We start from the raw sequence: 16,190 nt of genomic DNA, 5'->3' as shown, positions 1-16,190 counted from the left end.
ATCTACTATCATTATTATATTGTAAGAGTCTATACTAAACATATATCTCTCTAATATATATTAGAAAAAAAGCAACAGAAAAATAGGTATGCTCAACCTGACGAATCACAGTGAACATACCCGTCGGCAGTGTGATATACAGAGGCTCCTGTGATGGTAATGCAGCAGATGATGACAAAGGGTTCGTATAGGAAACAGACCGTGATGATGTAGAAACTAATTTGATGACGATCAGGAAACAGACCGCGCAAACAGTCGATAGCGATGATGAAGATCATGAGCAATCACGCCGAGTGCTTTTTAAAAATCTTATTCGCCCTCTCTCAATGCAAGATCCTAATAGCAATAGGTTCCAGAGATCTGCTCTCCCGTTTGTCGATGCATACAGACGCAGTAGGATGGAGTAGACTACGTGCGACAGCGCAACAGAGAGAAAATAGGCAAAACCCTAATTGTATTCGTTCTTTGTGGTGATGGCTGGCATATATATATATATATATAGAGAGAGAGAGAGAGAGAATTACACGGTTGAGACGTGTCATGATCGGACTCGGTTACGTGCCACAATTAGATTCTTCACTGGTATGATATATATATATATATATATATATATATATATATATATATATATATATATATATATATCAGTTTGTCTACACAGCAAAAGAATAAAACTGCAAAACGAGGCTGCATCTGCGCAAGCTATTAGAACTAATTTCAGTGGACCATTCACGCAGGTGCCATACGCCCGCAAACTTTGCCCCCCCACCCACCACGGCCTGGCCCGGCATGGCGAGGCAAGCGAGCACGCGCATGTATTCTCCTAGTTCTCCCATACACACATGCTAAGTGGGTGAATGAGATAATTCATTATAAGTTGGTATCCCTCCATCTTCACTAGCAAGGTGGGACTAAAAGATACACATTCACTCCACTTAGTTCAGCATTTGATATTTATTTGGAATTACTCAAATATAATGGGACAAGCCCATATATTCTAACAATCCTCCACCAGATCTCAAAGTCTAACAGAGATTTGCTTTTTTTCTCAATACTGTTTGATATACCATTGTTTCAATAGAGACATGTAAAGTTAAACATCCACTAGAACATTAAGCTACACTCATTCACAACTTAGATAATGGTCTATGCATTGAATTTCAAATTTTGTGCAAACAAGTTTAACTTAAAGTCATAACTAATACTTGACTGCTAGTAGGCTACCCCTCGGGTAGAGCATATAAGTCATACTCTTTAGTATCTTCATGAGTTTATTAGAGATCACCCAAGTCTCACAGACTGCGACCAAGAGTCAGGCTCATATAGGTGTGTTCTTTCAAAAATGTTATGTAGGATAGCATCATCACTAATTAAAGCCAACAGAATATATTAAGCCAATAGCCAACTGCCTTACAGATTTTGTGAGTATCGCATCTTCACTCGATGGGTTGTGTTGTACTCTCCTTCAGTTAACCAATAGCATGTTCTTCCTAGGTCCTAATTCACAAGATCTCCGATCACATATGTTAGGTTACCACTATGATATAACTCACATGGGTCTCATAACCATCTTCTTTGATGCATTATCTATCACATTCTGTGATAGTCCATTTGTAAATTGATTTCTCAAGTTTTAGCAGTTTGGATATAACCCAACACTATCACTCCGGAGTTTCTTAGTTTTCTGACAGATTTCAATTGTCTCTTTACATGTATTAAGTATTTCATGTTATCAATAGAACTGTTCACTTTGACAATAACTGTTTAATTATCACAATTTATAAGGATATTCGGTATCAATTTTTCATCCACAGGCAAATCCATCATGAGCTCACGCAGCCATTTTGCCTCAACAGTGATAATGTCTAATGCTATGAGTTCTGCTTCTATGGTTAACCTTATCAATATGGTTTGTTTCCAAGACCTCCATGAGACAGTAGCACCTTCAGAAGTGAATACATATCCATTTGTGGTCTCAATCTTATCAACATTGGATATCCAGTTTGAATCACTATAACCCTCTAGTGCTGATGTACCTAGTATAGTGAAGTCAATAATTCATAGTACTTAAAAGGTAGTGTATGACTCATTCAAGCGCACACCAATTATTATCACCCGTGCTAGAAGTAAATTGGCTCAATTTGCTCACATCAAATGAGAATCAAGCCTTGTAGCACTAGCTAGATACATGAGTGATCCAATTATCTGTTAGTATCTCAGTTGATCCGTAACAATTATTTTATTCTTTCAAAGTATTAAGCTAAAATCATAAGGTGTTGGGGCGATCTTGTTGTCCACGTAGCCAAAGCAGCTTAAGATATTTCCACATAATGAGATTGCAAAAGTGTAGACACATTCTCACCTCTGATCAACTAGATGTTTAAGATCACATTAGCCTCTCCCAAATCTTTCATACCAAAAAATTTATACATATATGATTTAACCTCATTAATCATATCAAGATATGTGCTAAAAATCAGTATGTCATCAACATACATGCACATAATAACTCTCTCACCCCCACCATAGCAATAATACGCATATCTATCAACTTTAACTGCAAAATCCATATAGAACTTCTCATGTCATTACTTAGGAGCTTATTTGAGGCCATACAAAGATTTCAATAGCTTACACATCTTATCCTCCTGACCTTCTACTACAAACTCATCATGTTGATCCATATAGATTTCCTCATCTAACTCTTCATTAATGAAAACTATCTTAACATTCATTTAATGAATGAGAAGGTCATGTAAGGTAGCCAAGGAAAGTAAAACTCTTATCGTGGCCAGTCTAGCGATAAGTGAATAAGTATAAAAAAAAATTTGCCTTTTTTTAATAACTATTGGTCACAAGCCGAGCCTTATACTTTTCGATAGTACCATTAGGCATAAGCTTCATTTTAAATACTAACTTGCAACCTGCAGATTTCAACCATAAGATCGATATATGACTTCCCAATTTTTGTTGGTGAGAATGGAATCCATCTCACTATGAATTGCTTCTTTCCAGTAGTCTGCATCTAGAGATGCATATGCTTCTAAAATAGACTAGAGGGTGTCATCCAAAAAATACACAGTGAAATCATTTCCAAAGGATTTTGTTGCCCTTTATCTTTTACTCCTCCTTGGAGCCTCACTGTCATCCTCCTCAGAATTTAGCTCATGTGTTTGTTCAAAATAGTCAAGTTGTGTGATAGGTTCATGAATTACCTCAGATGTTTAACTAGAAGTTTTATGTATATCCATCATGGGAAATGTGCACTCAAAGAAAAAATAGCATCTTTAGACTCCATAATTTTATCGATAAGCATGCAAGATATCTTAGATTTAACTACTAAAAACATATAGACAATGCTCTGATGAGTATATCCTAGAAAGACATAATCCACTATTTTAGGTTCCAGCTTGCGCTTTCTAGTTCTTGGTACATTGACTTACAAGCATCCTCAAGTGCATAAATAAGAAAATGATGGTTTTCTCTCTTTCCATTCTTCATATGGTTTTCTCCTTGTTCTTAATATGAACTCTATTTAGAACATATCACAAATTCAACAAGGCCTCCCCCATCATGTCTTAGATAATCCTGAAGTGTCCAACATAAGCATTAACCAAGTTAGTCAGGGTACAGTTCTTTCTTTCGGCTACCTCGTTTAATTGGAACGAATAGGGAGGCATTCTCTCATGAATAATTCCATATTCCTCACAGAATAAGTCGGTATCACTAGAGAAATACTCTCTATCACAATCCGACCTAAGTCTTTTGATTTTTAATTCTAATTGATTTTTAACTTCTACCTTATAGATTTTAAAGTAGTCTAGAGACTCATCTTTAGATTTCAACAAATACACATAACAATATCTAGATGCATCATCAATTAAAGTTATAAAATATCTTCTTTTCACCTTCATCAACACACCATTCATTTCTCACATATATGAATTTATGAGTTCTAATGGTACTAAATTTCTCACCTCGACTGCCTTGTGAGGCTTATAAGGTTTATTAGATTGCACATAACTTTGACAATCAGAATCTTTGACAATGGAATTTTTTTTGAATTAGATTCAAGCTAAAAAGCCGAGATATACAACCAAAATTTATGCGACATAAATGTGAGTGCCAAACACCGGTCTCATCTCAATTAACATTGCCATAAATGTGGTTCACATATTTATTGTAGAAATCAAAAAGAAAAAAGCAGAACAAGCATCAACACTCATAGCCTTTACAATAAAAAGTCCATATTTTAACATGACTACTTTATTAGACTCAAATACCACATTAAACCCATCTCTACAGAGAAGAGAATTGCTAACTAGATTCTTATTTATTGAAGGGCCATGCTGCATGTTCCTCAACTGTATGATTTTTCCGAAGTAAACTTCAGATCTACCGTGCCAACACCATGAACAGAAGCACGAGACTCATTCCTCATTAAGACAAAAGAATCTCGAGCGACTTGATAAGAAGAGAATATTGAAATATCAGCACACATACGTGTACATTAGCCGCAGTATCAATCCACTAACTAGTAGACTGATTCACTGAAAGAACAATAGATAAATTACCATAGCCAATAGTTATATCTCCAGTGTTGTCAATGGTCACACTGACATAATTAGTGTTCTTTTCTTGATTAACCTTTTTTCCTTTGCATTGTTGGCGGTCTTTAGCCTAATGGTCAACCTCACAACACATGAAACAATGTTTATCATCTTTGTTTATCTTCTTCTTCTTGAAGTTGGTGGTTTGTTTTGCCTTAAAAAATTTCCCTTAGAACTTGTCGTTAGAGGACTGTTGTACCATATTTGCGCTATACTGTCTATTATCTCCTTTGTTATGCACATCCTTAGCCTAAGTTTTCTTCTCAACATCAAAAAGATGTGATAAGATTCTCAACAAAGATTTCTTATCTCTTATGTTTTAGAGTAATGACAAAATTCCTCTACGGGAGAGCAATTTGACAATGGTGCCCCCAGCCACAAATTTGTCTGGTAATTCACACTTTAGGAGTTTAAGTTCCTTTACACTGCACTGAGTCTCATAAGCCCGCTCGACTACTAACTGATTATCGTCCATCTTATAGTCATGATATTGCTCCATAATATATAGTTCAATATATGTATCTAACGCACCAATATTTTTACATTCAGTGCATCCCACAACTCCTTTGCATCATTTATGTGCATGCACACATCACATAGATGATCAATAAGAGTGCTAAGAACTCATTCTATAAAGAGTGTGTTGGCTTCCTTAAACTTCTTCTACTCGTCGGAGGAAAAAGTTCCTTCACATCTACCAGATGCAACCCAGCAGTAGTTCATAACTGTAAGTCACAGAGTGGCTTTGGCTTGTCATATCTTAAAGTACACATTGGTAAATTTGCCCGGCCTTAGTGCATCGGTAAAACCAACTATCGTTAAATCAAAGTGCATACAATATAGTTTTTGGATTGTTGGATAAATAGCACTTTCAAATTTAATTTAATTATTAAACATAATATGAACATGAATAGATCGACTATCATCATCATACTGCAAGAGTCCATCTAGACATATATCTCTCTAATATATATCAAGACCAAAGCAGCAAGAAAACATGTATACTAAACATGACAGATCATAGTGAACGTATCTATCAGCAGCGTAAGACGTAGATACCCCAGTGATAGTGCTGCAACAGACAATGATGAAGGAGATGTAGAGGAAATAGATCATGATACTGTAGAAGCTAACTTGATGACGGAAGCAAATCATGTGAATAGTTGATAGCAACGATGAAGTAGATCATGAGGAGTCACGCCGAGCACCTCCCAAAAACCTTATTCGCCCTCTCCAAGTGGAAGATCCCAAGAGCGAACAATTCCAGAGACCTGATCTCCCATTTGTTGGTGCATGCCAATGCAGCAAGATGGAGTAGATTACGTGTGACAACGCAATAGAGAGAAAATATAAAAAAACCCTAATTACGTCCATTCTTTGTGGCGACGGTTGATAAATATAGAGAATTGCGCAGTTAAGACATGCTACAATCGGACTCGATTACGTGGTACGATCGGATTTTTAACCGACACGATTTCTCTATATATATATCTATTTGCCGACATAGTAAAAGAATAAAACTGCAAAAGAAGATCGCACATGATCAAACTACTGGACCCGATTTTGACAGATCATTCATATACATGTTGTGTGCCCGCACCTTTCGCCCCTCCCCAGCCACGGCTCGGCCTAGCGAGGCGAGCGAGCACTCATGTTCTCTAGCCCTCTCATACACATATGCTAAATATGTGAAAAAGATATTTCCTTATAAGTTAGTTTTTCTTCACTTTTACTTAATAAGATGGGACTAAAAGATATACACTCACATCTACTTAGTTGAAACTTTAAGATTTGTCAAATATAATGGACCAAGCTGATATATTGCAACACTGCCTGCCTTCTTCGAGTCCATGCTGAATCTGATGGATGACTTCTTCCGGTCCATGCTGAACCTGATGGATGACGATGGTGATGCCTGCCTGGCATTCATCGCATGCCCCGTGCCCTCAATGATCACCCCCACATGGCCTTGCGCACTATTGTATTGTGGTGCAGGGCTACCTACACCCGTTGCACTCACACATCCATCCTCTCTCTCTCTCTCTCTCTCTCTCTCTCTCTCTCACACACACACACACACACACACACACACACACACACGCACTCATAAATCCACGGCTTCTCCCTCCTCTTCAAACAGCTGAGCTGCCCATGAGCAACATTCCTCTGAACTGAACCCACCCATAGTCCACACAGAGAGAAAGAGAACAGAATAGAAAAGAGAGCGCTGTAGTCTGCACATGCTCTCTCTTCTGGTTGGGGAGTTAATCCTTGCTGGCCTGACAATATCTCGGCTGAGGCGCCCAAGTCCAAGGTGATACCTTGGCTTGAATAGGAGCTTCCTTTCTCCACCGGTGCATTGTTTGAGCAAGGCCAGGCGAAAATGCCGGGTAGGATGGTGGAGGAGTTCTCCCAGGAGGTGCAGGACTTTGACCGGCAGATGGGGTGCATGGCCGGCGTGTTCCAGATCTTCGACCGCCGCCGCCTTCTCACCGGACGACAGCGTGGCGGCGCCCGGGGAACCTGGAGTGCACAGCTTCCAGGTACTTCTTTCTTGTTCTTTTGGTTCTGTTAGTTTCTTTACTTTGGCGTTTCTTCTTCTTGCAACAAGAGGGTCTGTTCAAAGTCTAAGAAGCTGTCAGGAGACACGCTGGATTGTACCATTATAATTCTGGAAAGTACAAGCTGCATGCCTGCATGATGCCAAATAAAATGGGGCTTACGAATTTATTTCATGTAGAAAGTACCAGGCAAAAACAAGCCTCTTGCTTGGGAAGTGCATGATCAAGAAACTGACACAATGATGGTCAATGGTACATTGGTACTACAGATGTTCCAGGAATGTAACTGCACGTCACAAATAGAAGATAGAAAGGACAAATGAAGTAATGAACAGTTACATAGTAATTGCAGTTCATGCAAAAGAAAATGATCAAGGGATCATTCTGTATTTCAGATATTTACCTTTTTCTCCATCATGTCCATGGTATAATTTTGATCACTTTTCTGATAAATTGCAAAAGAAAATGATCAAGATTTTGTTCATTACCTGCGTTACATGATAAATTGCATCACTTTTCTGACATATTCAGTGAATATATAATTTTGATGTTGTGTGTCCTTTGTCTAGGCCATACTCTTCCAGGTAGCAGCATGTATGCACCGGTACAAAACTCAACTAATCCAAACATCACCCTGGTAATTTTCAAACATTACTATAATATTATATCTCATTTCTTTTAACGGAAAAGAGGTCAGAAATAAATGAAGCCCTGTTTGGCCAAGGTCTGGCTTCAGATTTCGGGTTCCTTAACTCGATTTGAATTACTTGTGCAGGAGAAATCGTTCAGCAAAAGTATGACTGAGAACAGTAGCCACTCGGCGGAATCATCGAGAGCATCTTCATGTTCCTCATCCTGCTCTTCATTCTCATCCCTGGACGGCAGCAAACCGGTAGAGAAGGGGCTCCCTTGCATCAACAAGAAGCCTGTTGTGGGAAGGGCACTGAGGAGCTTAGGAAGCTTGAGGTCTTCCGGTACAGAGGCTAAATCCAAACAGCCAAGCACTAATTTTAGAGATGTCATAAAGGACTCCAACCGGGACTCTCATGGCCTGGCCATTAAGACCACAACGATGGCGCAGAGAAACGGATTGCACAAAGACTCGCCAAGGCCACTGCTGATCTCCAAATCAACAGATGGAACTTACGTGATTGCAATCGATAGGAGCAGCGGGCTTCCTGCCTATGTTGATGAATCTAGCAGGCAGCCACGCTTCTCATGTGATGAACGACAGCTGCTACAGCAGGTAGAAGCTCAAGGTAGCAAGAGGCCTTCAGCAAAACTCAGGGAGCTTCCTAGGTTGTCCTTGGACAGTAGGAAAGAGTCTGTGAGGCCAAGTTCGCATCTGAAGAACTTCGGTTATGCAAGAACAGATGACAGTCTCATTGATAGTTTGAAGGCCAAAGAATCCCCGAGCCATCGGCAGGCCAGCAGTGTCATTGCCAAGCTCATGGGGTTGGAAGAATCTATTGATAGCTATGGGCCTGTAAGACCACCCAGACCAGCCCATGACAATCAAAATGATCGCCCATCACATTCTCCTAGCAAACTGAAAACCAAACCTTCTCCAAGAATTCTGCCTGAAGCTGCCCCATGGAGGCAGCAGGAGAGAAGTACAACTGGATATTATGCTGAAACAAGGGCAAGGTCTGCATCTGTCTATGACGACATAGAGAGAAGGCTCAGGGGTGTCGAGTTGTCTGAATGCAATAAGGACTTGAGGGCTCTCAGGATACTCGGCGGGTTACATGCAAAGCACACACCGTGCCAGAGCGATACCAATGCCAAATTACTGCTCATTCGGAAGGCAGCCGCTGAACGAACCACTACTGCTCAAGATTTCCAGTCTCCAATTGTGATCATGAAGCCGGCAAGAGGCATTGCGAGACCGAATGCTTCAGTTGCTCCCCCTACAAGGCCAAAAGTCCACAGAAACTTGCGGCATGCTGAGCGCCCTTTCACCGGGAAGAGTCACAGCAGTGACGGTAAGAAGATCAGTTCTCATAATGAAAGAGCTCATTTCAGGGCGGAGAAAGCTGTAAGCAGCTCAAGCTCACCGAAGTCTTCCAGATCGTTGCGCCCAAGACTTGTGCAGAAGAAGCCAGACTGTGGAAGGATGCCTCGCCTGCCAGTTCCACCGAGGTCCCCAACCAAGACGTCTAATGAAGCAGCGTCCCCAAGAGGCACACTAAGATCAAGGGCTTCACAAGCAAATAGCATCTTCAACGACGATAAGGTGTTGATAATTCCTGGAAGTAAAACCAGTTTGTCAAAGCAGGTAGATACATGCATTATCGATTATGCAAATCCTCTCAATGTCAACACGTCATGCATCCATCGAAGCAATACAACTTCAATATTGAATCATGAGGTACAGCTAAGAATAATATATTCCACAGTAAAGAACCTGCAATCAATAGTTTCATGTATTCATTCTTTATCAACAGCTAGTGGTTACTGAAAGACAATATTTTTGCCAGGAAACTCCAATCCTATCTTCTGACAAGAACATCCATCCAGTAGAGAACATACCAAGCCATGTATCAGTTCCTGATGCCGCGTTCTATCAAGATGGGTCATCACCTTCTCTGAGGAAGATATCAAATTCTTTCAAAGGTGAGATTTGATCTGAAAAACCATTCTTCACATAGGTTTACAACTGTGAACACTATCGTTGGGATTACATCACAATCCAGGAGACCACATTGTTAGGCTTAGGACAACCTCTTTGCTGTAAGCACAACCGATAATCATAACAAGAAGAAACTGGTAACCAATGCAGCCAAATGTAGCTCGTTGTCCAGCGAACCGAGAAGAACCACTGTAAATTGGCAGTGGCAGTACACATGCAAGTGCTTGCGTGTGCCAACCAGTTAAAGAGCAACTGTTCTTCACTGCCAAGTAGTCCATGTCTGCACCTAACATTTCCATGGACCATGGCGCCCCACATGTTGCAACTGCCATACAGGAATATGGTATATGTTTGCCAATGTGCATACATACTTATGTAGATGAGCCCACAACTATAACTGATTTTATTAGCTGGGTTGGTCCCTTTTAGCCCAGGATTCTCAGCTTACCTTTGTTTTGTTAAACTTGTTCAGATGGTGCGATACATACTTCGGATGAGTGCTGGAACCCAGTAAGCCTACCTGACACACCACCATTGAAAAGTAGTGAGGGTAATCACATAATACCAGAAAACATGAAAGCCCACATCCAAAGGCTTGAGCTCTTGCAATTGTTGAGTGATGAGGCTCCGAGCATAAATAACAATTTGTCGACAATCACCACCAATGAAGACCACCATTACATTTACGAGATACTCTCAGCATCAGGCCTCCTGCACAGTGAACTAAGCTCCGGGACGATGCCCTGTCAGTTTCAGTTGCCGAGCTACCCAATCAGTCCAGAGCTTTTCCTTATCCTTGAACAAGCAAAACCAACCGCAGGAAAGCTTCACCGCAGGCTCATCTTCGATCTTGCAAATAAACTTATTGCTCAGAAAATGCACAGTGGTGGTCCTGTCAGCCGATCAGTGCAGTTTCTTCAATCTAAAAAATCAAGTGGGTCGAAACTTTTCAAGGAATTATGTATGATGATTGAAAGGATCAAATCTGAGGCCTCGATGTTAAGATTCTTTGAAGAAGAAGATGCCAAGAGCGTGCTAGCAGAGGATGCAGTACGTGAAATGGGAGAATGGAAGAGTTTCGACAGTGAGCCACAAGGGATGGTTCTGGACATTGAAAGATCCATCTTTAAGGATCTTATTGAAGAGGTCATAAGCAGTGATGCTATGGGAAAGGTGCAACTTAGGCAATGGAAAATAAATAGGCAGCTGTCTTTGTGAAGCATATAGACTAAACAATTTTGTTGCGTTACTGTTCTCAGGAAGCTGAGCTGATGGTAAATGTAAATTATTTTTAGCAGCTGTAAAAAAATAATAAGTTGTAGAAGTACGTATATATAATTTTTCCTGTACAATCAATGCAATTTTAACAGAAGAAACAAATATTGCTGAAGAACAAAAATGTTCCTCACAGTTATTTTCTCGATCATGTGAAGTCCTACTTCTTGCACCTACGATCACCTAAACCATTTGTCCCGACCCCAGTTAATCATCTGTATGGGATAAGGTGATGACAAGAACCACCTGGCATCAGCATTGTTAGAAGCATCTTACACAGTTATAGATAACAAAGCATTTCTCTGTCAGATTGCAAATAAGTGTGTGTCCGGCTGGGGTCAAAACTTGCCGTTCCATTTTGGTATATCAAGTTTCAAGATAGTAATTGTGCAAGAAATCTCATATTGGTTCGAAGTGCGCCAAATCTGGTATGCACGGTTATAATTTGCTCCTAAAAAGCATGACTGAATTTTGGCAATCTTTGGTTACAGAACAGATATACAACTAAATCCTAACTGACACTGCAACGCTGCAAAGATTTTCCTATGTTCCTTCAATTTCCCTGCTTAATCGGGTATTTTTAATGATAATTTCTGAAGATGAGATAATACTCATCAGGCACTTGAAGGGTGGAAATCCTCCTAAATTTGAAGCCCTAATGTTATTTGGGCAGACCGAGGCATCAAATCTGAGCCTGATACTCAATTCCTAAACAAATTACACATTGGCACAACTGGTTTTCTTGTCTTTTTGTTTTTGTTGAAAAGAATGGTGTTCTTGTCAGCATATAAGGAGTGAACAGAAACTCAAAAATACAGGAAACACTTGCTGAGTGGAATGTGACATCCCCCAACTCAAATCGCACCGAATGAACCCGAAGAAGAAGAAAAGCATAATGGATCCAAGGAAGCATGAACAGGGGTGGAATTTCGAAGTACAAAAGACCTGTATGGAAGAACACGAACAGCCATAGGACCAGAACCAAAGCTTCCGCGGCGGTGGCACTCGGCTCCGGGCTCTGAAGAAGCGGTTGGCGTCCTCGGTGGACTGGCCCAACGCCATCCACTCGAACTGCGAGCTCGTTCATGGCCGGGATCGTGGCGACCGACGTCATCCTGTACAGTGAGGAAGCCTTGGACAAAAGGTGAGAACGAGTGCCGTAACGTTGCTGGATTACAGCATATGCTGTTCTTTTCTTTTTTTTCTTTTTACAAAGAGACAGCTTTATTAGTTGTATATAGAGATGAAATCAGATCGGATATGAATGGATAATAATTGTTCTATTTTTTATTTTTTATTTTTAATTAAAAACGAAAATAAAAATAAATATGAAAATCTCAAATACGAAAACGAATACATATAATATAAAAATAAATATGATACAAATACGAATCAAATATAAATATGGATATGTCTCTCTGTCAAATGATAAATATTCCTTAAATTAAGAGTATGACATATGGGGTCTATTTATCGTATAAAACTTTTCCTATCAAAATATAGCCTAAGTGGGATCTTGTTTTTTAAGATTTAATTATAAGGATAATAATGGTCCAATCAGATTGTAAATCAGACTTATAGTTTGAAAAATATAATCACTTGAATCTTGTTATCTTTAAGTTATGAATTAAAAAACTGAAAATAGATATTACCCGTTGTGAATCTGACCTGATGTCCGTTTTCGTATCCATATTTAGCCAAAAAGCATTTCCGTCTTCGTTTCTTTATCCGAATAAAGAATATCCGCATTCGTATCTGATCCAAAAATATTCATATCTATCACGTCCTAAAATACTAATTACATAATTAAATATGCATAATCATCATCGTATATAATTGTACATATTTATTTATCGAGTTGAGTTAAAATATGTTTCAAGTACTTTAGAAATAGTTTAAGGCACTTTGGAAAAGCCCCAAATACTTTTAAAAAAAGGTGGAGAGTGAAGAGAAGGAGACACTTAGAAAAATTCAGCAAAAACCGTCCTTACGGTTTGACCAGGCTTACCCGCAGTCTGACCGCCCAGTGTGCAGCCATATAGGCCAAGTACTTTAGAGATAGTTTAGAGTACTTTGCAGGAGCTCCAAATACTTAAAAAAGGTGGAGAGTAAAGATAACGAGATACTTAGAAAAATTCAGCAAAAATTGCCCTCGGGTTCTGACCAGGCTTACACGCAGTCTGACCACTTAGTGTGCAGCCACTTAGGCTTGCCACATGGACTTACCATGATCTGATCAGGAGAATTGGCGATCTAATCGCCAGAACTCAGCAGAGACGCCACTTAAGGCAATCCATCTCTCTCTCACTCTCTCTCATTCTCTCATTTGCTCTCACTCTCTCCCTCTCTCCACCAAACCTGAGAAAGAGTGGAGTGATCCGTTCGTCGCATTCAAAGACCGGAGATCGGAAGAGGGGACTTTCACGAGCTTCCCGGAGGACTTCCCCAAGTCTTCCCCCACTTTTCTTGCCAAATTCGCCTCCCACACCATTTTCTCCCACTGCGAGCTCTGTCACCCTATGAAAGCCAAATCGGTGGATCGAAGCGTCCTCAAGGCAAATTAGTCCAATACAAAGTTCACCCATGCCAAGGTGAACCTCCCTATACCCTTTTTCCGTCGTTTCCTAGCTCATGGTGGTCGTCATTTCGATTTTCACCACGAAAACCTTAGCTTCATCTAGATCCAATCCATGAGGTATTTTGAGTTTAGCTCGGTGAATGTTGTTCAAATCACTTTAGAAGCACTCCACTAGCCCTATGGAGTACTTTAGTATCCTTTGTCGTCGAAGGCTTCGCCAGAGTCCTTGCCGGTAACCCCACAAGGGCGCTGCTAGTAAGGTCTGGCAGTCTGACCGCTGATAGGTTCGGTTTGATTGCTAGTTAGTGCCGGAGAATCTGAGTTGAAAACCCTATACAGGGGTCAGACTGCCACTAGGGCCAGTCTGACCGATAGCATGTCTATGGTCTGGCCGCTAGAGGCTGGAACTCTCTACATGCCGGCGGTCTGATCGCCACCTCTACATCGGTCTGACCGTCAGCCATGCAAGGCTATGTGCATTTAGGTTAGCTTGTCCAGGGTTTCAAACTTCGAAACCCTAATCACTTAGTGATCTTTTGTAAATATTTTTGAAGCATAGCGCTCTAGTATTATTCAAGCATGCATCATGAGCACACTTTTCCATTGTTTATTATTTATACAATGCATTCTTATTTCATTTAGAGAGTGTTGCGCCGATGATCCAAGCGAGTGAATGCGACACCAATCTTCCGGAGTTTTGCGAGTGTTGTGCACGAAGTATTAGGCAAACTCCAGGCAGCAAATCAAGCATCTAAGCATATTACACCCTTTGATTGAATTGTGGAGTATAAATTGATAAGTTATACTTTATGTAAGTTTGCATGTTCAGAGAGTCGATGTCGGGCGTCTATGGGTAGAACCTATATTGATACATTACCTCTACCTTGAGTTGTTGATTACCTATATCCTTGTAGCCTTGATAACATTGTTGATATATAACTTAAGAGTCATTCGAAATGCTTAGCAATGCATAGGTCCTCATAAGAAATTGAGCAATGGTTTGTCCATTGTTCGTGAGCTTAGGGCTTACTTATTGTTCACAAATATTGATTATAATATTGATGGTTGGATGAGTGATGAGGTTGAGGCGATATATGGGCAATGCTAGGGCTGTCTTTTACTCCAGAGGAGTTCCTCGGGATAGTTTGGGAGAGGAGCCTGGGCACCATAGACTGTTTGAATCGTTTAAGTACCATCCATCGGTGCAGTCGGCTCTAGCACTTTCTGTACTAACCACATGACGATCTAATGGTAAGGTAAGCCAAATATCATACGCCGTACCGACACTTGCCTTGAGACCCTATGACACGTAAGAGAAAAAGAAAAGGAAAAGTAAGGTGATGGGAAGCCAGAGGTGTCCAGGACACGCTCGCGGCAACCCCAGTGCATAGGAGTATTGCGGGTGGGTGATTCTGGGTATGAGAAAAGTTGACATGGGTACCCCATGGTGGGCCTGTGTTATCACTCAAGCTGTATGGTCTTCATGTAGTATGGGTAAAGTTGTACCCTTGCAGGGTATAAAAACAATTCGAATTACCGCGCTCTCGGTCATGAGCATGCTCCTATCCATTTGCATCGGTCGTAGAGTCACGAATGTGGGATGGTTGGTATGGTTTTATTGGGTATGGTTGTCAATGGTCGTTGATTACATGAGATGGTTCCATTTACATTTACGTTCATGTTGTTTATAGGTTCGAAAAGGTTTGTTTGATTAAGTATAGGTGCTCACATATATGTCTCTAGGTTGCTTATGCATATGAATTTATATAACCTTGTGGCCTTCTCCTTGCTAATGGCTCAATGCATAATCCTTGGAGTTGAGTTATCTACATGTATCTTATATGGATTCAGTCTTGCAAGTACCTTCATACTCACGCTACTCTTTCAGTTACTTCTGGTGAGGAGGAGCTCATTTTTTGCTACTTCACGTCCACCGATGTTGGTGGTGGGCCTAAGTAGGCAACTACTCTCGAGTGGCAAAGCTTTTAGGGTGGAGCCTAATTGCATGTGGCTCCACTCTACTTTTGTTGTCTATAATTTTGTTTCCGCTTCGTAGTTGATCTAATATTTTGTGTAAATTATTGTAAATGGTTAAATGCTTAAGACCTTATAATCTAATGTTAATTACTCGCTCTTTGTTAAACTTTGTTGTGATGTTTTATGTTGAAAAGGCATGTGTTCTGATCTTGAGCACAAAACACATGTCAAGGCTTCCGAGATGGTATTCTGATTAATCATTGAGGTTGTGATTAATGATAATGATCTTTCTGATGATTAATTAGAATACTATTTGGAGGGTTCCTCACAATATCCGTATCCATTTTTCCGGATAAGGAGCGAAAAAAATCTGCTTCATCTTTAACACAACTGGTGGTTTTGTTGAAAATACGGTATGCATAGGCATTTGATTCATATCCAAGTATAAAGCCTTCATCGATCTTAGGTGTGAACTTAGAACTTTTGGGCTTTTTGTTGAGAGTAAAGCACTTACTTCTAAAAACTCTAAAGTATGACACGTTTAGCTTGTAACCTTA

General features: G+C 40.2%; 1 protein-coding gene across 1 annotated transcript; it reads left to right on the top strand.

Annotated features, from left to right (window-relative positions):
- Window positions 1-6,959: 6,959 nt before the first annotated feature.
- LOC133914680 (protein LONGIFOLIA 1-like) lies at window positions 6,960-11,174 on the top strand. The gene is made up of 5 exons (XM_062357734.1): window positions 6,960-7,153; window positions 7,741-7,808; window positions 7,947-9,542; window positions 9,652-9,787; window positions 10,276-11,174. Exons 1-5 carry the CDS (start codon window positions 6,994-6,996, stop codon window positions 11,019-11,021), a joined length of 2,706 nt encoding a protein of 901 aa, XP_062213718.1. The 5' UTR covers window positions 6,960-6,993; the 3' UTR covers window positions 11,022-11,174.
- Window positions 11,175-16,190: the final 5,016 nt, after the last annotated feature.

Source organism: Phragmites australis, chromosome 4 (genome assembly GCF_958298935.1).
Source record: "Phragmites australis chromosome 4, lpPhrAust1.1, whole genome shotgun sequence".
NCBI classification, from domain to species: Eukaryota; Viridiplantae; Streptophyta; class Magnoliopsida; order Poales; family Poaceae; genus Phragmites; species Phragmites australis.
This window is presented reverse-complemented; position numbering and strand designations above follow the sequence as displayed.